At 39.2% G+C, this 23,212-nt stretch overlaps 1 protein-coding gene across 1 annotated transcript; it reads right to left on the bottom strand.

Moving 5' to 3' along the window:
* Positions 1-1,882: 1,882 nt before the first annotated feature.
* Positions 1,883-22,975, bottom strand: mdh2 (malate dehydrogenase 2, NAD (mitochondrial)). Its single transcript, XM_059972973.1, has 9 exons — positions 22,818-22,975; positions 15,807-15,975; positions 13,066-13,149; positions 11,290-11,399; positions 10,001-10,126; positions 7,442-7,519; positions 4,985-5,084; positions 3,508-3,659; positions 1,883-2,294 (listed from the first exon to the last, which is right to left on the bottom strand). The coding sequence occupies exons 1-9, from the start codon at positions 22,887-22,889 to the stop codon at positions 2,163-2,165; spliced, it is 1,023 nt and encodes a 340-aa protein (XP_059828956.1). The 5' UTR covers positions 22,890-22,975; the 3' UTR covers positions 1,883-2,162.
* Between the last annotated feature and the right edge of the window lie 237 nt (positions 22,976-23,212).

Here is a 23,212-nt window from a genome sequence, read left to right as displayed (position 1 = left end):
TATTATAGGTATTTTATCAACCAATCAAAATATAAAATGGGTTACCTTCACAGCATGCAGCTCAGAGTACCTCACCAGAGCAGGGGCTCCCAACTAGTTACAGTCTGTGCTAACATCTTCCATGAAAGGATTGCATTGCACATTTTTGTTGGCAAGATGACATTTGGAAGAAGTAAATTGTAAGGTGGGCAATATCTGCACAATGTTAATTAGCTTAAGAGTGCAAGAATACACCAGGAATATGTGTGAAGAAATGAGTGTTATCCATCCATTTAAAATACTTAATTGGCATCAGTAACACTGCACAGAAATAAATCCTATGGCCAACCACATCCATGCAATACTTTGACCATCCCCACTAATCCCAATTGCCCACATTGGATCTGTATCACTCCATGCCTATGCTTACTTAAATGTTATTTTATTGGATTCCATCATCTCATCCAGCAGCAAATTCCAGACATCAACCATAATAAACAGAAATTCTCTTTAAAATATTTTCCTCACCTTAAACCGATACTGTGTGTACACCATAAAATGAGAAAAATATTCTGACCACCTACTCTACCTCATTTTTATACACCCCTCTGCCTCCTTTGCTTCAGGGTAAACATCAAATCTCTCCCCATACCCAAACTGCTCAGCCGGGCAAATTTCTGCTCAATCTTCTCTGCACACTGACCAGTGCAATCATGCTTCCTAATGGCACACAATACATCAGGCATGGCCTAGCCACTATTATAAAGTTGCAACAAGGCAGCCCCACATTTATAAAGCATGTGCCAACCCACTAAGGCAAACATGGCTTAGGGTTTGTCCACCACCCAGTCTATGTTGCCACTTTCAGTATGCTTATGGTCACCTCGTTAATCAACATTCCTTCGCACATGTTTTACTGTATATTCCTACCCCTAAAGTTTACCAAAATGCACCACCTCAGTGGTCGGATTTAGATCCATTTGTCCACATTCTGCCTTACTTTTCAACTGATCTATATCATGCTGTAGCTTTTGACAATTTTCTTACTGAGTACCACGGTAGCGTAGTAGATAGCTCAATGCTTTACAGCATGGGGCGTTGGAGTTTGGAGTTCAATCCTGGTGTCTTCAGTAAGGAGTTTGTATGTCCTCCCTGTGGAATGTGTGGGTTTTCTCTGGGTGCCCCAGTTTCCTCCCACAGTCCAAACAAACAGACCAGTTATTAGGAATTGGTCACTGTAAATTGTCCCAAGATTAGGCTAGGTTTAAAATTAGGGGTTGCTGGGCAGTGTAGCTCAAAAGGCCAGAAGAACCTATTCCACACAGCATCTCTAAATAAAAGCTCTGTCATCTTCAAACTTAATGATCACATATACATATATCATAAACACGAGTCCCAGCACTGGTCCCTGTAGTCAGACTTTCAAACAAGAACTGCTACAAGAGTGCTCAATTTGTGAGCCGACTACAATGAAGGGACATGACTGTAGGAAAAATAGACTGCCTGTTTAAGATTTAGAAGAAATTTCATCCCAGGATGTGAATTTTTGTAATTATGCCCCACAAGGCCGAATGCTAACTCAAGTATATTCAAGGCCTTGTATTCTCTTGGACCACAAGGGAAATTGATCACAGATCAGATAGGGAAAATGAATGAAAGGTCAGAGGCCAGATCAGCCAAGATATCACAAAACAGCACGACTGTTTCAAACTACACCATGGATTTAACTTTTTTCTTGTATATCAACTTCCTCTTAAACAAGCCTTGCAGCAGGAATTGGACAGAGAACCGAGGAGACAAAGGATTTTTTTTTTAAACGTGGATCCAAATACTGGGCCACTTTGCATCAACAGCAATTTAATCTAACAAATCATTTAATAGAGAAAACATCAGAATGCAAGTATTGTATTCCAACTTCAGAAGTTCTCTGCAGGTGTACTTTATTTGCTTTTACTTAAAATGAAATACATGGCATTAGGTTAATCTTTAGAAGTTTAAAAAACCACAATGTTTGAGAAGTGGTATTTGTATTTTAACCATCTTAGACCAGCTGTGACAAAATAGAAGTTTAAAAATTGATAGCAAACACAGACATAGCAGCAGCCAACACTATACAGCCACTAGTGTTGGGTGGTTTGCAACACACTGGAGCATTTCCATTCTGTACATATCAATACAATTATCTACTTCCTGTTCTTCACAAAGTCCTCTCCTTTCTTTATGGAAGCCTTCAGTTCACTCATAGCTTCTGCGACAAGCTTTTCTTCAAAAGCAGATAGTTTACCTAGCCCAAGATTCTTCTCTATGCCATTTTTCTAATGGGAGAAAAAGTGAAACATACCAACTTAAAACATTTTCTTACATATAATTTAGAAACAATTACTCTACACTAAAATATATAAATGAGAGCCCATAGAGAGGTCAAAGTCTATTTTGTGGTAACTGATCTCAGCTACAACAGGTTAGTCACGTTATCTTCATGAAAACAAAGGTGGAATTATGAAAATGGAAAAAGGCAAGCAAGCTTCAAAGTCCACTCACTAGTTGGAAGTCTACTGGAACACCTGTGTACCCACAAAGGTGTGAGGAAAGATTTAAATACTACTGATTCCTTCCCGAGGAATCACTGATCACCTAATTTCAACAAGATTGGTCTGGTATAGGGTCTTTCAGGTATAGATCAGTGACAGCAGAACTATACATTTGAGAATCACCAGCTTCAGCTTCGCAGAGTGCAAGATATTTGCAGGCTTAAAGTTAATCAAAAAGCAAACTTCTTCATACAATTGTTACTTTGCTTAGTGTTCAGGATGCATCTCTAGGAGCAAGAGTACTAACTGAATCTGTATCGAGAAGTAGTTAGAGCAAGTTTTTTTGAGAGTTACTGACCAAACCATTAAGCCAGCAACCTGGTGCTCATCCTAACCACTACATTGAAGTGAGCTGCTGTGCTAACAAGGGCAATTGAGGGAGAAAACAGCAGGTTCACACCCAACTGAAAGTGATAAGAGAACAAAGGATCTGGTTGTCTGTTAACACAAACTGGTGGTATTAGTACCCAACAATTACCTTCACTCACTGTGCTGTTCAGATTACCGTTCTGAGGCCACATCTCACTGCTGAGGAGCTATTTAACACCAACCCCCACTAAGCAACCTTCTCCACACCATCACCAGTGGAAGCAGTTCAACCCAGATTCTCAACCCGAGCAGATCCCTTAAAAAAACTAATTCACTTTAAACAAAAAAGGAAAGGAAGGGTTGTGCATCAGTGTTCAGACTACAGTACCATAATGAACTCAGCTTTGCCAGGAATGCTTATATGGAATAGAGCTCCATACATGACCAAGTAGAATTGTCTGGCTTGCTCCACTATTGCAGATTAACATACAGAGATGGAATTTCAAACATAAAATCTAATTTTTAGAGTTGTTAAAACACCCAAGTTTTTAATATTTTGGCCATTTACAACTTATAACTGGGAGGAAAAGCTGAACAACCCACCCAGATTGAAAGTATTCAAACTCACCCCAAGTAGTAAAGGTGTAGAGAAGTATGGAGATTCAGTTTCTTCAGAGCGGACAAATGCACATTCCACTACACCTTCTTTACCATTCATAGCATCCATGAGTGAGAAGGCAAATCTGGCACCAGCATAAGCCATAGACAGAGTGGCAGAACCTAACATCAGACAGAAAAAAATACACATTGAACATCCACAATGCAGTTAGTTAACACAAAACAAATCTGTTTCCCAGTTAAGTAAGGAGCAAGATGAAAAAAAGGCACACAAACAATGGCAATTGTAAATCAAATTTCACAAACTTAGTAACCTCCATTGAGAGGGTGCTTCTGTCATTAACATTACAGGTAGTGACTTAAAGGAAACATGGTTGATGCTAAGTGTCCAATTACCTGAGTTTTAGTTAATGCTGCCATTTGGTGTGCACTTCTCATTCCCAGCTACTAAAATTTCAAGTCTTGATGAACTGAAGCACTCTTAATGCTGACAGATATAACATTCTCAAGCCTCACCCCTTCAGGCAACAATTCCAGTAACATATGCTCACTTGAGAACAGAAAGGCATCTCTAGAGACCTCAACCTCACAGAAAAATGCTTCCAAAAGGAGCAACTAAAGGTCTGACCAAAAAGAGAAGGATTTAAGAGAGCAAATTATGGGGGCAAGGTATTTAAGTCCTCAAAAGCAAAAGGTGTATTACAGATGTGGCCATGTTTTGAATGAAGGTGAAATGAACTGTATAAAAGGAAGTTATTTACAATACAGGTGAAGGAGCATTACAGGCTGCTCAGTAACTTAGTTGGAATAGGGTTGAGGGGAGGATGGGTGGGTCAGCATAACAAGGATAGATGGAAAAACTAGAAACTCTGTTCCAACTATTATGGGGAAGTAGAGGATAAAAGCAGCAGAGACAGTTCAATAGACAAGCTTAAACTTATTGACAAGTCTCTGGTCTCCGAGGGGTGAACACAATGCCAAATATTACTTTAGATCTCCAAGATTATCTTAATAATTCATTGTGTTTAAAATTGCCATCAATAATACTGAAAAATTAATCACTGTTGCAAACAGCCCCAAATACAATTTAGGCTTTATCTTCATTGCTCATTACATGACTGAATGGCTACAAATCTACACGTATGCACTTGTATCCAACAGCAAAAGCAGCCTGATCAGACAAGTACAAAAAGAAAGACTCTTGGCTTCAGTCTAGCTCATTATGATCTTGCATTTTATCATCAACCTGCCGTGCACTTGTTTGGTAGCTTTTACACTTTATTCTGCATCGTCTTTGTTCATGTTCTAGGTCAATGCACCGTGGAAAGATTTGATTTGTATAAAAAGTATGCAAGACAAGCCTTTCACTGTATCTTGGTACATGTGACAATAATAAACTGGTATCAAAGTTTGGAACAGAAAACACTGCACAAATTCCACTGTGGATAATAGGACAGGGTTTTTTTTGTACAAATGCAACAACAAACCTGCTCCAGCCTTGGCTTTGACCACCTCTGTACCAGCCTCTTGGATTCTTTCTGTCAAGGCTTGCAATTTATCCTGAGGGATTTCCACTTTAGGATTGCACTAAAACCAAAATAAAAATGTAAGTTAGCAAATGGAACCAACCGTGAATAACCTGTTAAATATACATTTAGCTGTTTTTTTAAAAAAAACAGAACCATTGTCTTCAGATGGCCAGAAATAAATTTTCTAGTTCCACAATTTAAAGAGAAAACACTCCCTTCAGGGTATAGTAGAATTACTGATAGAAGTGGCTGACACAATATTGGGAGGATGGCATCTCCCATATCTTTATATCAGCAAAGGGAAAATGAATATGGGAAAGACACTATGTAACTGGAGTGGTATGAAATGTTCTCAACATTGAGCAGCATGCAACTGCTGCAACACCTCCATCTTCACAGCAAAGCTGTTCTAGGTGTACTCACATTACAAATGCAAGTAGAAGATCTTCTAGCTTCCACTTCAAAATAATATTGGAGGTATAGTAGATTCAAAAACAGACTCCTTGGAATTTATGTCAAGCAGAAAGCACAGGCACAAAATAAGCAACTCAGTTATTGAAACAAGGCTAACCAACATAAATTTGTCAACGGATGTTCAAGGATTGAGCCGGATGAGGTGTCAGCAGAACAATGCCTGCTGCTTGCCTAGGGAGGAGCATACTGAGAAACTGGCTTGGAAGAAACAGCAGCAATGAAACAAGTACAGTCAACATTAACCTCAGGTTTTATCCATCTAGCGATTACTGACCAGTTAGTGATTAGTATGTGGAACAGCACTAAATTAAATGGAATCAGCAAACAAGTTTTCTGGGCATTAATGCTTTCAAGGGTTTTGTCACGAAAGTATGGTTTCTATTAATTAAGAATATTTTCATAGTTACATCAATTTTTAATACAATGGATTTGATAGCAACATTAAATGTTTGCCTGATTTCTTAAAAATAAATGTAATTGATAAGGTTTATGTAGAACAGTTTCTCAAAAGGAAGATTCTAAAGCAGACATGCACAATGCTGGAACTACAAGTGACTAAGGAATGCTACAGATAGGAAAAGAACTTAATACAGTAAATGAGTTGAACTGGCGTTCTTCAGGGAAATGTCGAAATCCTAAAAATCTTTAGCTGCTTTATCAATAATAAACTTGTATCATGGGAAGATCATGAAGCGTGAACAATTAGACTGGGGAGACCAAGCAGTTGTTCAAAATTATGTATGGCCTGGACAGGACGGATCCATTTTCATTGGAAACCTCATCTATTTAGAAGATACTGCAACAAGACACTATACTGTAAATTGGAAGTCAATGCCAAGTGTTGGGAAGTAAGAGTTCTACATTTGATTGTCAAACAGAATGAAATAATTCCACCCATTAGGAAAGATTTCATCATTTTAAGTGCCAACTAGCTAATAACTGTGCAAGTATTCCATTAATCTGAAATTCTTCGGATAACATTGAGGCATGTGGCAAGTTCCAAAGTAGTTTTCAGATCACAGAATTATTAGACAATAGCCAACTCCAATGAGTGCATTTAAACATCTGTTCAGATATTCAAATGTATTATCAGCATTGAATTCCCACCATCAACATAGTAAATCAATAACAAGAAACTTAATGACAGGCACTTAATAGTGTGCTTTCAATAATAAACTAGATTAAATAAACTACTGCAAGAAACTCAAACTCCTCAATGCTTTCCAGCAGCTACACAAAGCCAGGAGAATGACTGGCCAGTCCACAGCCCAGTGGTTGGGGACCACTGTTCTACACTACAGAACTGCAATTCCTATAATACTTAGAAAGGACAACATCATGCAGTACAAAGATGCTCATTTGACTAACAATCCATCCACTTTGAACATTTACTACTTCCATCAGCACAGCATGATTGCATAGTGTACATCTACAAAATGCCCTGCAGCCATTTGACAAGAGTTCATAAATAGCAAGTACATACAGACATTCTAGTTCTAAACCAGATTTCACAATACCCCAATTTCATCATTGGATCAGAATACTGAACTCTAAACATCTGCCCAGTGAAAGCACCTTGACGACAAAGTCTGCAGCAGTTCAAGGCAGCAACACGTCACTTCATTCTCAAGGACAATCAGAGATGGGCATTTTGTTAGCCAGCCATGGTCACATCTTACAAGCAAATAGGGGAAGAAGGCCCCATTAAGAAGATATTAATCAAGTACCTCCATTCTTATGTCAAGATTCAGTTTTGACATACATAAAAGTATTTTGATCCACAATAGTTTGGCAAAGTCAACATGGGAAATTGGCTTTCAGAATTAATTTCACTGGTGATTCATGGCTTCCAAATAGTAATAAAATGAAGATTTAACATTCCTTAAATTAAGTACAAAATAGCTGAGCCATTCACTTTTTTGTCATCTCACACCTACTTACTTGAGAGATCAAAGGGATGATAGTCTTTCCAGCATGGCCACCAATCACTGGAACAGATACTCGTGCAGGGTCAAGGCCCTGCAAAATAAATAGAAGCATTTGTATTTTATCCTTAGTGAAAATGTTACTGCAATAAATCAATTATTTAACAAAACTCTTAAAAAGTTTGGAAACAATTGTCCAGTAATTGCCAAGACTTCCTTCAGAAGTACATTGGCTGGATTGAGCTGTATAATATGCAGATAGGACCAATTTCACCCAATTATGAAACCTTCAACCAAGAAAGCATTTTTGTAATCATGGGATCACAAAATCTTGGTATTTTGTTATCTAATTTTTTTTAAAAAAAAAGGTAACAGGTAATAAAAAAACATTTTGCATCACATATTCAGCAAGTTTTGCAAATCAGATCCCAATACTATTTATTATACTTAAATTTTGGCATCTTCAATATTATATATTCAATGGATTTGTTTAGCCTGCAAGTGAGAGCTTATCAACATTTTACTAGGGATGATATTGTATATTGCAATTTGAAGTTAATTATTAGACATATTACAATATAGCAAAGAATAAAGAAATGCAAGGACTTGCTTGACTTCTGAACATTAAAACATGTGAAAAGCCAAAATGCAGACTGGGGTACATACTAAATATTTTATTTGGAGGAAAGAGGGAAAACAAGCAGTTGTGAGAAAGCTGCTGCCATAAATTAGTCATTTAAAAAATAATTAAACACAGAATAATTTGAAATTCTTGATTTATGAAACATTATTTCAAAGACTGGACAAGAGAGACAAATCTCAACAGCATTTTAAGTTTAATTAGCCTGAAAATATTTAGCTAGATTTTTGACTTCAATATACCTCATTATGCCTTTGCATCATACTGTCAGCCTGCACAGATTTCACAACCTTTCTGCATTATTATTTTCCCTTGTATTACCTCAATGCACAGCTGTAATACAACCGTTTGTATGGACAACATGCGAAACAAATTTTTCACTCTACCTTGGTACATAACAAGCACTCCTTTCAGCCAAGGTTAACTTTATGTTTATGGTACAAGGAATATAACAATAAAATTTGGCTGTTGATGTTCAGGTCAGGGATGTGAGGGAATTAGAGGCCAAGCCAGAATCTAAGTTTTCGCTCTGCATTCGAAGGCCAATGACATGTATGTGGGACATCCAGTTAAATGTCAGGCTGGCAGAAAAGTGTACCAGGGATCTGCCTGGTCAACAAGTTGTCAGTTGGTTCTGGAGTCGGCATTCTGTGCAGGCATGAGGTAAGAGTTCTGATGACCCATCGTGTTTGCAAATCAGCAAGACTGGAGTTCGAGGTCCTGTCAGTTCGAGGCATCGGCATGTCCTGTGATCTATGCAGAGGATTGAACCGGAAGTCTGCAAGTCAAGACACGTTGACTGGAGCTGAGTATGCGAATCTCTGAGAGTCCATTGGGGAAGTCAAGGCCCAATGTCTGCAAGTCTGGGTCTGAGAAAAGCTGGGGGGGTGGGGGGTGTCTGTCTGTCTGTGTAGGGGAAGAGAAGGGCTTGTTTTGCTATTGTTTTATTCCTTGTTGTTCACTGAGCAATGTTATATTGGTGACACTTGTAGACTGCCCCCAGCACATCCATGAGCGTACTGGTTGTTAACACAAACACATTTCACTGTGGACTTTGATGTACATGTGATAAATAAACTTGATTCTTGATCTTGAAATTGCTTCGAACTTGGTGCGCACTTCCTAACAGAAGTGGTTCAGTAAATATTTTTATCGTGGATAAATAACACTTACAGATCTAATTTAGAGGGAACTTCATCATTTAGAATACAAGTTCTTTAAATATTACATTAACAACTTGCATTATGTATAGGCCCTTTGAAGATAAAGTTATTAGCCATTTGGGGAAAGAAATACATATATTAAAGCTATTTTGAATTCCATGGAGCATATGGGGATCTTCCGATATCCAGGCAATCTTTCTTTCTTTTTTTCAGATAGGGATGTTGGGGGGGGGGGGGGGGGGGAGAAAAAGAGGGCTGATATTATACTCTATTATTCTACTCTATGTAATTATCTAAAAAATTGAATAAAAAATATAAAAAAAAACAATGCATTGAAATTAGCTTTCCACCTGAAACTATTCCCAAACCAAATTAAAATAATTGACAGTGCTACTGCACAGAAACAGGTCCTCTGGCCCATCTAACAAATGGAACAGTATATTACAAATTGAAGATTAAACAAGCAGCCAAGGTTCCTCATTTTGGACAAGGAAAAACAACAGTTGATGTTTTCAGTGCTCCCCCAAGACTAGAGCAGTAACATTGACACATGGTTGGTATCAGTTCATCCCCATTAACGCATACATCCAAAACATTGTTCAACACCCAGTGAGTCATGTAGCACCCATTCACATCAAATAACAATTTAAATAGCCAAAAACAGCCACATTATCTGGTAATCATCAGATGTGCGGAACAATAAAATCTTAGGTTTAAACATTAAATTTACATCCATCTAGCCCAAAGTAAAGATCAAATTTTTGTTGTTTACCTTAAGCTCAGCAACAAAAGTGTTGGCTCTGACCACATCCAAAGTGGACACACCAAAGATTTTGTTAGGGTTGTATACTCCAAGTTTCTTGAAAATTTCTGTTGCGATTGGTATTGTGGAGTTTACCTAGAAAAATAATAGGCTGCTTAATATAGGAAGGAGAGAGAATAGCAAAGCACAAAATATTCTTTAAAAATTTACAATGTTGCCCTCATTTTAATGATCTACACACTTTCTAGACTGGCATTATAGATAAAAAATTGAACTATAATTCAGTTAGAATAAAAACTGCAGTTGGTCAAATCATTTACTTGCCTACGTCCAGTCATGCAAACAGTTTAAAGGATACTCAAGGGCTTGTCCAATAAGAGTACGATAAATACCAAGTTAATTCCTTTGTAATTTGACGATTTCTCATCAAATGGCTAAATAAAACCAAGCGTATTCTTTATAATTCAAACTAAAGGGGATCTTATTTAAATTTACAAGATCCAGAGGGAGCACAACAAGGTAGATGTTGAGATATTTCCATGAGACAGAGTCTCTATCCAGGGGATGGCATTTAGTACTTTTACTTGCAGAGGTAATGAATCTCAGAGCCATTTGCCTGTGGTGGATTGTGAGGGCTACAACATCAAAGAGGATTTCCTAACCTCGGGACAGAAAAATCTTGTAACCACATTGTCTCAATAAGTTAAATTACAGCATCTAATACCATCACTTCCACATAAATTTAAGCTATTTACCAAGTATCTGTTCAAGGATCAGACAAGAATTGACACCAGAATGAGTTCAATGTTTAAATTATAATCGGTTTATGGAAACTTAATATTGCAAAAACTGACCAGGATAATGGAATGTTACTTAATTGGTTGCATTGTGATCTGAATGTGCATCTTTCCAATAAACTGTAGGATAGTTCTGTGAATATGTCATTAAAATACTATTCCCAAATTAGCAATATTGTTTTCAGCACAAGATAAAAGCAGAACGTCCTTTCAGCAGCATTTTAGAATATTCCTCATTGAGAAGCTATCATACAATTTTCCAAGACAAATAGCCCCATGCCTGCTCCATTATTCAACTGGTTTATCTTCTACCTCAAACACCATTTTCCCACCTCATGTCCAAGACCCTGTCAACATCTAGAAATCAAATTTTGTTTAATTGCAAACATTACTGCCTTTTAGAGTGGATAATTCTGTCTTCTACCTCCACATAGATGAAGAGAACTTTAATACTGAATTTGCTACTTTTGAAGACATTATCAGCTGAAAGAACACACTCACAGGGTTGGAGATGACACAGATCATTGCCTCTGGACAATGTCGGGCACAGGCCTCAGTTAGATCTGCAACTATTGAAGCATTTGTGGTGAAGAGATCATCTCGTGTCATACCTGCAAAAGCAATTTCAATGTTTACACTACATCAGTATGAACTGATTAAATATTGCCAAGTATTTCTCAAAGCATTTGATTTCACATTTTTAATGATAGTGTGCAATTTAATGGACTTCGTAGACGGATTCCGACCTGCAGGGTCTCCACTTCTCCAATAGACCATCATGTTTTCAAACCGGGCGGCCCCTCCTGAAGATTCCCGAGCTCTTCTTAAACCTCGCGCCATTTCCCAGAAGCGCCTATGTGCGATGATCCCAGTGACAAAGTAAGCGCTAACCCAAATGCAGCGACAGCAGTGCTCTTTTCCATGAAACAGTCTCTCAAGTTATTTAAAGTTCAGCATCTCACTGCTGTTACAAAATCCTGTAACTGGATCACTTACCAGCAAAGATAGAGAGGTCCGTTGAAGTCTGATGGTACTATTTTTAAAAAATCTTTATTTATGAAGGGGCACAAAAATAAGATTAATATAAGATAATATACGTCGTCACTACTCAATCTAAAAGCTCGGATCTAATAATAACCATCAATAAGAAACAGCTAGATCATTTGTCTAGGGGATAATATATTGTCCGACGGAAATATAAAAGTCACTCAGTTCCGGCAGGCTTCAGCCTTTTGGGGGACCGCTGGGCTTTCACTTGTTGGAGAGAGAGAGAGAGATTGGTGAGAAAAGAAACTTGCCTGGGTCTTTTATGAAGCAAATCCGTTGAATCAGGGAAGCGGGCTTCCCCGTTGTTAGCTAAAAGCTGGTTTCCGTGGTTCCAGTCACCAATTCCAGCAACGGAATCGAACGCACGTGACTGCCTTCAAATGGCTTTCCGCTACTAGTGCATCTGAAGGGAGTGTTCCCCCAGACCCTCCTTTATACTTCCTCACAGGGTCTCAGATGGCAATCAGGTTGGGATGATGCAATCTCTCTCTCAACCAGCCCACTTTGCCCGAGGGCTTGCACATAGCATAGTCCCCAATCCACAAACGTGGTCTCCAGGAGACAATGGTCAATGTCGCATTATTTTGCATCGTGGTGGAACGAGGTATTTGGCACGTCTCTCTCTCCCATTTCCTGGGTCTCCTGAACGGACTCAATAGTGATCTTGCGATTCCCACAAAGGAGGGGGCTACCCCGCACCCTTCGGCCCCTCAGAGCTGTGGTACATTCATAACACTGCAGATTCCAACACTGCTCCTGGGCTGCCGCTGTGATGCTGCGGGGTCCCCCCAATGTTCCCGGCAGAAGCAGCACTCAGGCAGTGGGTTCCATTTGGTCTATCAGTTGATTCTTGCTATTACCTTTAAATTTTCTTTTCTTTTGCCTCTAGGTCCCAATACTTTCTAGAAACTCTAGTTTGACTTGATAACCAATACCATTAAGAGGTCCAAAGACCCTACGCTGGAACCCCTGATTTAAAGCTAATCAGTACTGGTAATTAACCTATTTGCTTCAAATTAGTTCAGTTGAAAGTGTTGCACTGGAGAAATCAAAGATGCGTTAAAGGATATATTAAAGCCAAACCAGTCTGTCATAGCAGTATGCTATATATGACCCATTTCATTACACCCTTACTTTTTATACATCATTTTGAAGTAAGAATCCGTGTTTAGGCTTGAAATTTCTGCCCAGACAGTGCTGAAGTTTACTAAACAGGATTGAAGTACGTACCAGGTTTCCTCGGCACTCCGGCAGGAATAACCACCATTTCGCATCCTTTTAAGGCAGCGGGCAACTGTTCGGCACCCAAATAACCTGGGTGAAAACAATTTTGGTCAGTACTGTATTATTTAGAAACAAATTGATAAAGACTAATTACATGTAATGTTTAATGACCATAAAGCATTCTGAGAATCTCCAGTTGTCTCACAAATATAACCAATATTACAGTGTAGCAAACATGCCAAGCAATTTGCAACAGACAAGGTTTCACGTATTAAAATGGTAGTTTCGGAACTGGCCATGTCTCAAAAGAGAATCAGCTCTTGTAAATTAGTGTATAGGAAATTTCATAGCTAATAGAGGGCAGACAGGCTTTTAATTTAGTACTTCATCTGAAATAAAGCTGCACCAAGATTCCCTGCTAAACTGGAAGTCTATGAGAAAATTTTAAACTGTTTGGAATCAAATCTTGGCTGCAGGCAGAGGTTAATTAACTCCATCCCAGGAGTTCTTCAAGGCAAGCACCTTTTTAACTATTTCAATTTTTTCTTCCAATGTGAAATTGTATTACCATATACCTGCACACAATGACATAAACAGTTACGTATGTAGCTAGCATAATAAGCATTAATAGCTAATAACACACTACCTGGCACTAGCTGGCATATTAACCAAAGGAAGTCTGATCACATATCCTTACACATTATCACCAATGCCACCACTATCACTACCATATACCAATAACCAGAAGTATTGCACTGTAAGCACTGACCGCAAGAGTTGATCAACGAGTACATTTCTCATTGTTACTCATCTTCTAACTCTACAAAGTCTTTCCACTAACAGCAAGAAAAAGAGCAAGCATGAATAGACAATTTCACCAAGCCTTTCCATCATCTACCAGATACAGTACTGTATCTTATGTAATTGCCTGAATGAGTGCAGATCCAACATCAGGATAAAACAGCCCAACTGACCAGTACCCACCTACCACACTAAATAAACATTACATCTATCACTGGTACCCACATTAGTAAAGTATAGCATTTACAAAATGGACATGCCAAGCCATTTTGATCACGGTACACAGGGAACACAGGGAACACCACTAGCTGCATGTTCCACACTGACTTGGAACAATGTCTCCTCCAAAGTTCAAAACAAATTTATTAACAAAGCACATATATCTCACTATATGCAACTCATTCTTTTTTGCGGGCTTGCTCAGCAAATCCAAGAACCATAATACAATAGGTGATAGACTGCATCCAACAAGGAAGACAAAAGTGTGTTTGTAGATTATGATAACACTAACAGACAGTTTTCTAGTACTGAGATGCAGTTAAAGCCATAGACAAAAAAAAACATACATTAGCAGGTTTCCTCTTCAGAGCTTACACAGGAATAAATTGAAGCTGGATTGGACTATTTGACCAAATAGTCAAATATATTAACTATTCAATATATTCTCATATCTGCTCTGCCATTCAACAAGATCATGCCTATTTCTTGTGCTGATGTCACCTCCCTGCTCCGATTCCCTTAATATCCAAAAGCCTACTTTTATTCATGAATATATACCCAGTGCCGTGACAAGCTTCCAAAGCCCTCTTAGTTGATAATTTCATTGTGCAGAGCATGATGTTTTTTCAGAAATCTGTTCTGTCCAGACTGTCAAAAATTGGTTTTAAGACATGGTCCGGGCAATAAATATCAGCCCTGCACACAATCAAGTTTTTAAAATTTACACAAATTCAGCTTTTATTCTTAGAGATTGGGCTCAAGCATCTTGACTTCTCTTCAAGACCATCTGTCAATCTGATAAATTTCCACTGCATTCTTATCCCAGGTACAGAGACTAGTCTGTATGCAGATTCAAAGTGCATCCTTACCTGGACCCTATATAAATTATGTTTTTCAAAAAATGTGAATACAATAAAATTTAAGAGACCACTTATCTTCCTAATAGCTTTCTGACATATAGTACAAAATAACTTTACGTACAAGGTTACCTAGGTCCCTCTGAAGATTATCTTTTGATTTGACACCATTTAAAAAACATTCCTCTTTTTGTCTTTCCCAGCAAAGTGAATATCTACATTAAGTTTCCATCTGCTATGTTCTCACCTATTCACTCAGCCTTTCCATCTAACCTGAAGCCTCTCTTCATCCTCAATCTCCACTGTCCCCCAGCTTTACGATGTACTACACAATTCCCTTGGCCAAATCAAAGATTACGAACGGGCACTCCAGCACTAAACTTCGCAGGACCCTAAATGAAAGCCTCCAGTCTTGAAAATGACACCTTTATTTCCAGATTTTCTGTATTTTAACCAAGTCCCAATACATGCTGGTACATATCCCCAGATTCACACACGGGTATTTTGTTTGTTCGCCCTGCATGGCACATCAAATGTTACTGAAATTCCAACATGGCAACAGGATTCTCCCACTGATGTGATTAGTTACAACCTCAAGTCCAACAGATTCAATCACCATGTGACAAACCCGGAGTCTGCCCAACACTATTTCCTTAATCCACTAAGGAAATGATCTCCTGCTATAACACCAGGCTAAGTGATCCATATTTTCTGTCCATCTGTTCTTACATCAGACTGGAACAATGGGGTTCATTTTAAGGCAATCGGCTACAGACCAGGTATATAGAGTGCCATCTTAGACCATTTTAGTTTGGCAAGTTTTTACATACACAAATACAAATCTATACATTAAAAAAAAGTTGTACTCACCAGTTACTTTTGCCCTGGTTTCAATGTGGCCGAGATCTGCTGCAACACCAGGTGTGTGTGCAATATCATACAGTGAGAGTTCACCTACAAGTGGACTGTTCTTCAGTAGCAGAGAGAGGGGCTGCCCAATGCCACCCGATGCACCCAACACTGCTACCTTGGCATTGCTCTGTGCAAAGGAAAAAGTGACATTGCAAAGTGTAGATTACAAAGTTAGAAGTAAACTTATTAGCCAATGTCATTAAAAGAGTGAATGATGAACAGTAACCATTTTCTAATACCACATTTAATATCACTTCCTGCAATCCTTCATCTAATAAATTAACCTAATGTTAGCATAGAATTCCTGACTTTATCAAAGTCACAACTGCATCTTACTTTGTAAATTAGTTTTCAAGAGTTATGACTTATTGCCCTTCCTGTCAATTACTAGAACAGCAAGATTCCATTTCTTTCACTTACTCAACTTTCATTAGTTCATAAAACTATGCCAAAATGTTATTCCAAGAATATCACAAGGCATTAGATTCAGTACATACACTGTCCTTAAAGTGAGAATGTTGCTCAGACTCTCTACCAGTCATGCTTGCACCAAGCCATTTCCAAGGCAAACACCTTCAATCATTAGCATCTTATAATTTCAAGTATGCTGCATATGGAATTAGACATCAGATAAGCATTGTAAACAGAAGGCAGAATGAATATAGAATGTAAAACAAAAAAATCAAACTTTATAAAATTAATTAACACATTATTGATGCCTCAATGTAAAAAGGAATAACAGCTACTCAAAATGTCAGAATCAGATTTATTTTCACCGGCATGTGGCATGAAATTTGTTAACTTAGCAGCAGTTCAATGCAATACATAATCTAGCAGAGAGAAAAAATAATTTATAAAATAAAACATGAATAAACAAGTAAATCAATTCCATATATTGACTAGATTAAAAATACTGTATATTAAAAAAAGTGAGGTAGTGTCCAAAGCTTCAAAGTTCATTTAGGAATCGGATGGCAGAGGGGAAGAAGCTGTTCCTGAATCACTGAGTGTGTGCCTTCAGGCTTCTGTACCTCCTACCTGATGGTAACAGTAAGAAAAGGGCATGCCCTGGGCACTGGCGATCCTTAATAACAGATGCTGCCTTTCTCATACACCGCTCCCTGAAGATGCCCTGGGTACTTTGTAGGCTAGTGTCCAAGACAGAACTGACTAGATTTACAACCTTCTGCAGTTTCTTTTGGTCCTGTGCAGTAGCCCCTCCATACCAGACAGTGATGCAGCCTGTCAGAATGCTCTCCATGGTACAACCATAGAAGTTCCTGAGTGTATTTGTTGACATGCCAAATCTCTTCAAACTCTTAATAAAGTATAGCCACTGTCTTGCCTTCTTTATAACTACATCAATGTTGGGACCAGGTTAGATCCTCAGATCTTGACACCCAGGAACTTGAAGTTGGTCACTCTCTCCACTTCTGATCCCTATGAGGATTGGTATGTGTTCCTTCGTCTTACCCTTCTGAAGTCCACAATCAGCTCTTTTGTCTTATTGACACTGATTGCCAGGTTATTGCTGCAGCACCATTCCACTAGTTGGCATATCTCACTCCTGTACACCTGCTCGTCACCACCTGAGATTCTACCAACAATGGTTGTATCATCAGCAAATTTGTAGATGGTACTTGAGCTGTGTCTAGCCACACAGTCATGTGTACACAGAGAGTAGAGCAGTGGGCTATGCACACACCTCTGAGGTGCACCAGTCAGTGAAGAGGATATGTTACTGCCAATTCACAGACTGTGGTCTTAGTTAGGAAGTCAAGGATCCAATTGCAGAGGGAGGTACAGAGGCCCAGGTTCCGCAACCTCTCAATCAGAATTGTGGGAATGATGGTATTAAATGCTGAGCTATAGTTGATGAACAGCATCCTGACATAGGTGTTCGTTTTGTCTAGGTGGTTTTGCTCAATACTTGAATAATATTTAGAAAGCTACTGATGTTTCACTAGATTGAGAAAATCTAGCTCTACTCTACCTCATCCCAACCGAAACATAGCGCTGGCAGTGTCATGGTCCGGGCCTGCTTTGCTGCCTTGGGACCAGGACGGCTTGCCATCATTGATGGAACAATGAATTCTAAATTGTACCACCAAATTCTACAGGAAAATATCAGGGCATCCGTCTGTGAACTGGAGTTCGAGAAAGTGGGTCATGTGGCAACAACCCTAAACACACAAGTCAATCTACAAAAGAATGGTTAAAACAGAAGCAATTTCATGCTTTGGAACGGCCAAGTCAAAGTCCTGACCTTAATCCTATAGAAATGTTGTGGAACGACCTGAAGCAAACAGTTCTTGCAAGGAAGCCCACCAACATCCCAGAGTTGAAGCAGTTTTATAAGTCAGAATGACCTAAACTTCCTCGAAGTCGATGTGCAGGACCGATCAACTGTTACTGGAAATGTTTGGTGAAAGTTATTGCTGTACAGTTATTGAAAGCAAAAGTTCACTTACTTTTTCCAACAAATACATGTAATATTAGATAATTTTTCTAAACTAAAATATAATTTTGTATTCTTCATTTAATTGGGTTCTCTTGATCTAGTTTTAGGACTTGAAGATCTGATCACATTTTAGGTCATATTTATGCAGAAATAGAGAAAATTATAAATTGTTCAAACTTTCTAGCACCACTGTATATACAAAACAGAATTATGTACGCCAATTACAGCAATAGAAAAAGCTGATTCTGTACTGTTTCAATTGAGTTCTCGGCAAGGTAAATAATCTTCATTTAGCGACATTCCAGATTGGAATGTAATCCTAGCATTCAATATTTAGATATTTTGAAACATGTACTCAAACACAAGTACAGACATCAGCAAAAATTGCAACACTAGCGGTTCTACGTATTGCAACTTGGCATCCTCATTAACAGTCTATTGGTTAAATACTAGGTTTTCAAGTGCTATAGTATTTCATTGTGTTCCTGGATGTGTCTGTATGACTAGCTTGTTATAAGTAAAAAGTGTTGAAACAAGTTTCAGATTAATTACATCAGCAATTCCAGTACAGCTTAATATTTACTCTTTGTTAAATATTTAGGCTACAACTCTGCTGCAAGCAAACTTAGCACTGCACCTGTTGCATCCACTCCTTATATGCCCAGAGAACAGTTTTGGAAGAACTAATCTAGATATTGACATATTGACATGCCAGAGACTAATATCTTATGGCAGTTGAGCCCAGGATTTCTCACTCTCAGACTCCTATTTGCCCATTTATAGTTTATTCTCCAAGGAATTGCCACCTCTCTGTATCCTCTCTGTAGCTTGGGAGTTTCTGTCTAATTCCCAATCCTGACCAAGTGCCTTTGGCCAAATATGTTAAATATCTTCCCATAGTGACTCGCTGAGCATTTCCAGAAATTTATTTCCCCTTTCGAGGGAACATTCAGCAACTTGACTTGCACCCCCCTTTGTTGGTGGATGCTCAGTATATTTTGCAGCAAAGGTCTGAGTATCAGTTGAATAATTAGCACAATAGCAAAGTGAGCAGAACTGGACAGAGGGGAAAAAAAGACATTTCAAAGATCCCATTAATGACTTAACTACTAATTACTAACAACTAATAAAGAAACAAAACAGCTTACTGGCACAAATGATAAAACTTAAGGGAGGAAAGCACAAGCAACCAAAAGCAAAACCATGAAAAGGCAAAGAGTGTTATGCACAAGACAACCAAGAGTGTGGAGGCCCAAGGAGAATTATGTAAAACCACATCTGCTCTAATACAAGTGTCAAGTTGGAAAATATAACATATTAGGTAAATGACCTTTCATCCAAATGGCAGTAACAAGTCAGAAAGGGCCAGTAACGTTATGAAGGATCTCACCCACCTTGCTCATGGATTGTTTGTCTCACTCTCATCAGCAAGGCTATGTAGCATCCAGGACCACCAGACTCAGTAAGTTACTTTCCCCAAGCAGTAAGCTTATTAACACCACCATCCATTACTTATTATTTCCTGTCAGTCACCTTATGTACAGCCAGTATCATTTTATGGATATACAATCTATGTTTACAAGCTATCTTATGTACTTACATCTTTGTGTGCTGCACTGGATATGATGCAACAATTACTTCATTTTCCCTTTATATTGTGAGCAGAAAATTACATTAAATGATCTTGAATCAACAGGCATTAATTTAATGCCATTAGAAACAGAAGCATAGAAAACCTATAGCACAATACAGGCCCTTCAGTCCACAATGCTGTGCCAAACATGTACTTTAAAAATTACCTAAGATTACCCATAACCCTCAATTTTTCTAAGCTCCATATACCTATCCAGGAGTCTCTTAAAAGACCCTATCGTATCTGCCTCCACCACTGTCACCGGCAGCCCATTCCATGCACTCACTACTCTGCATTAAAAAAAAACCTACCCCTGCCATCTCCTATGTACCTACTTCCAAGCACCTTAAAACTGTGCCCTCTTGTGTTAGCCATTTCAGGTTCTGGGAAAAAGCCTCTGACTATCCACACAATCAATGCCTCTCATCATCTTATACATCTCTATCAGGTCACCTCTCATCTACCGTTACTCCAAGGAGAAAAGACCAAGTTCACTCAACCTATTCTCATAAGGCATGCTCCCCAATCCAGGCAACATTCTTGTAAAACTCTCCTGCACCCTTTCTATGGTTTCCACTTCCTTCCTGCAGTGAAGTCACCAGAACTGAGTACAGTACTCCAAATGGGGTCTGACCAGGGTCCTATATAGTTGTAACATTACCTCTCAGATCCTAAATTCAATTCCACAATTGATGAAAGCCACTGTACCATATGCCTTGTTAACCACATGGTCAACTAGCACAGCAGATTTGAGTGTCCTACGGACTCAGACCCCAAGATCCCTCTGATCCTCCACACTGCCTGGACTCTTACCATTAATACTATATTCTGCCATCATATTTGACCTACCAAAATAAACCACCTCACATTTATCTGGGTTGAACTCCATCTGCCACTTCCCAGCCCAGTTTTGCATCCTGTCAATGTCCTGCTGTAACCTCTGACAGCCCTCCACACGATCCACAACACTTCCAACCCTTGTGTCATCAGCAAATTTACTAACCCATCCCTCCACTTCCTCATCTAGGTCATTGATAAAAATCACGAAGAGAAGGGTTCCCAGATCAGATCCCTGGGGGCACCAGCCTCCATGCTGAATATGACCTGTCTACCTGTTCTATCTTTGTCAATGTGTTTAGTAACATCCTCAAAAAAATTCAATCAGGCTTGCAAGACATGACCTGATTTTGACAAAGCCATACTGACTATTCCGAATCATATTATGCCTCTCCAAATGTTCATAAAATCCTGCCTCTCAGGATCTTTTCCATCAACTTACCAACCATTGAAGTAAGACTCACTGGTCTGTAATTTCCTAGGCTATCTCTACTCCCATTCTTGAGCAAGGCAACTGTCAAATCCTCCAGAACCTCTCCTGTCCTCATTGATGAGGTTCATTGCCAGAGGCTTAGCAACTTCCTAGAGGACCAAGCAGAGGTTATATCCTAATCCATTACCAATAAAAAAAAATCAATAGCCCAAAATATTATTGCTTTTGTCCAAGTGGATGCTGCCTGAGCAGCTGAGTATCCCCAGATTTTCTGGTTTTAGGATCTCAGATTCCAAGCATCTTGAATTTTTGATGTCACATGCCAAGATACATTTTGGTTAAGAGCTTACAAATCATATTAGAGAAGCAAGATTCAGAAATGATTTTCTATTCACTAATGCTTGACAAGGAGCAGCATCGTGAACAAAAATAGGAAAGTTAGTTATTGGGGGATTTTTAAAACAAAATGACAAAGTAATGGTACTTCACTTAATAAACAGGTAATTGATTTCAGACTATCACACATGAAGCTATGCATTAGTCTGCCGATATCACTGCATCAATGAATCTTCAGCCATGTCTGGAGTTTATGTTAGTCCATGCAGCATTTTTTTAAAAAAGCAATTCAGCATCACTCCCACTACTGAAGACATCAATAATGACAAGTGCTCATATCACAATACCACCAAGCAATCAAATATCCCAAAATTGTTTGAATTTCCAACATCTGTAGATTTCCTCATGTTTGATCCCAAAATAAACAACTATTTGCATATTATTTTCATTAAACAAGCAAATATTCAAGCTTTCATTACATCTTTACAGAGACCACACAGACTGCAGGCAAAAAGCAACATAAAAATCATTACTCCAACGCAACAGATCTTGATAAATATTTTGCAATACAATCCAATTTTCCCCTTATGGTTCCAATAAACCTGGCCCCATAAAGTCAAAACCTAAATTTCTATTTTTTTGTTCACAAACTCACATCAGACCCTAAACTTGAGATCACAAATAGCCCAATGCAATTTGTTATCCACATCAAATATTTGCCCTTCCTTCTATCAGCAATGGTGTTACTCACTGCCTACTCACACTGCAGTGAATGCTGCCATCTCCCCTGGTTGCCTGCTGATCCATTTTCAAATTACTAGAGTACATGCTGATTATCATCTTTTAGGTGAAACATGCAAAAAAGCGAATCATGTTTTATCAGAAGGCGGTGGCGGCAATAAGTGAACGGCATGAAATAAAGTAATTATTTGTACATCGTACGATAGTGAAACATTTAGTTGAGGAACCCCAGATGTAGGAACAAGGCACACTCAATCAGGCAGTACATAGTCTCTTAAACAGGAACCGCCAACACCTCAGCACTGCCGAGCAAAGCACAGGGATGGAAAAGACGTGGCCGGAGACCCAGTAGCCTGCTGGCCCCCAGAAGCGACACCACTAGCAAAGACTCTTCACGCGAAGTCCCGGTTGCTCAGCCCCCGACCAGTGACCCCAGGCCTGGAAAGACAACTGACCAGGCCTTGAGCTCCATGCAGAGGGATAACTCCGCCGCAGTCTTTGCCACACGGCACGCCGATTTGCCCGTACCTGAGAGGAGCCGGAGAAACTCCTGCTGAGTCCAGCGGCAGTAGCAACAGGCCTGGCGACACGGGACAACATCTCAGCCGATCTCCACGATAATGCGACTCAAACGACCTCCAGCAGCTAAAGGACTAAGTGAGGGCACCGACGCATCCTAACGTGCTCCCTCGGCGCCAATTGACCAATCCGCTTCCTCATCTCCCACTTCCCCTCTCGCTGATTGGTTAGCATCGCGCGCCATGCTGTCCAATTTATCTATCGTTTGGTTGAAGAGAAGCGCATGCGCACACGCGCTTTGCCCTCAATTGGCTGTCAACCTCGACCATCAGGCAGGGGTAATGCGCATGCGCCTAGGACTCAGTTACCCACCCTCCCCCGGTTCTCAGCCCATTGACGTCACT

The sequence above is a fragment of the Hypanus sabinus genome, chromosome 6 (assembly GCF_030144855.1).
Source record: "Hypanus sabinus isolate sHypSab1 chromosome 6, sHypSab1.hap1, whole genome shotgun sequence".
NCBI classification, from domain to species: domain Eukaryota; kingdom Metazoa; phylum Chordata; class Chondrichthyes; order Myliobatiformes; family Dasyatidae; genus Hypanus; species Hypanus sabinus.
This window is presented reverse-complemented; position numbering and strand designations above follow the sequence as displayed.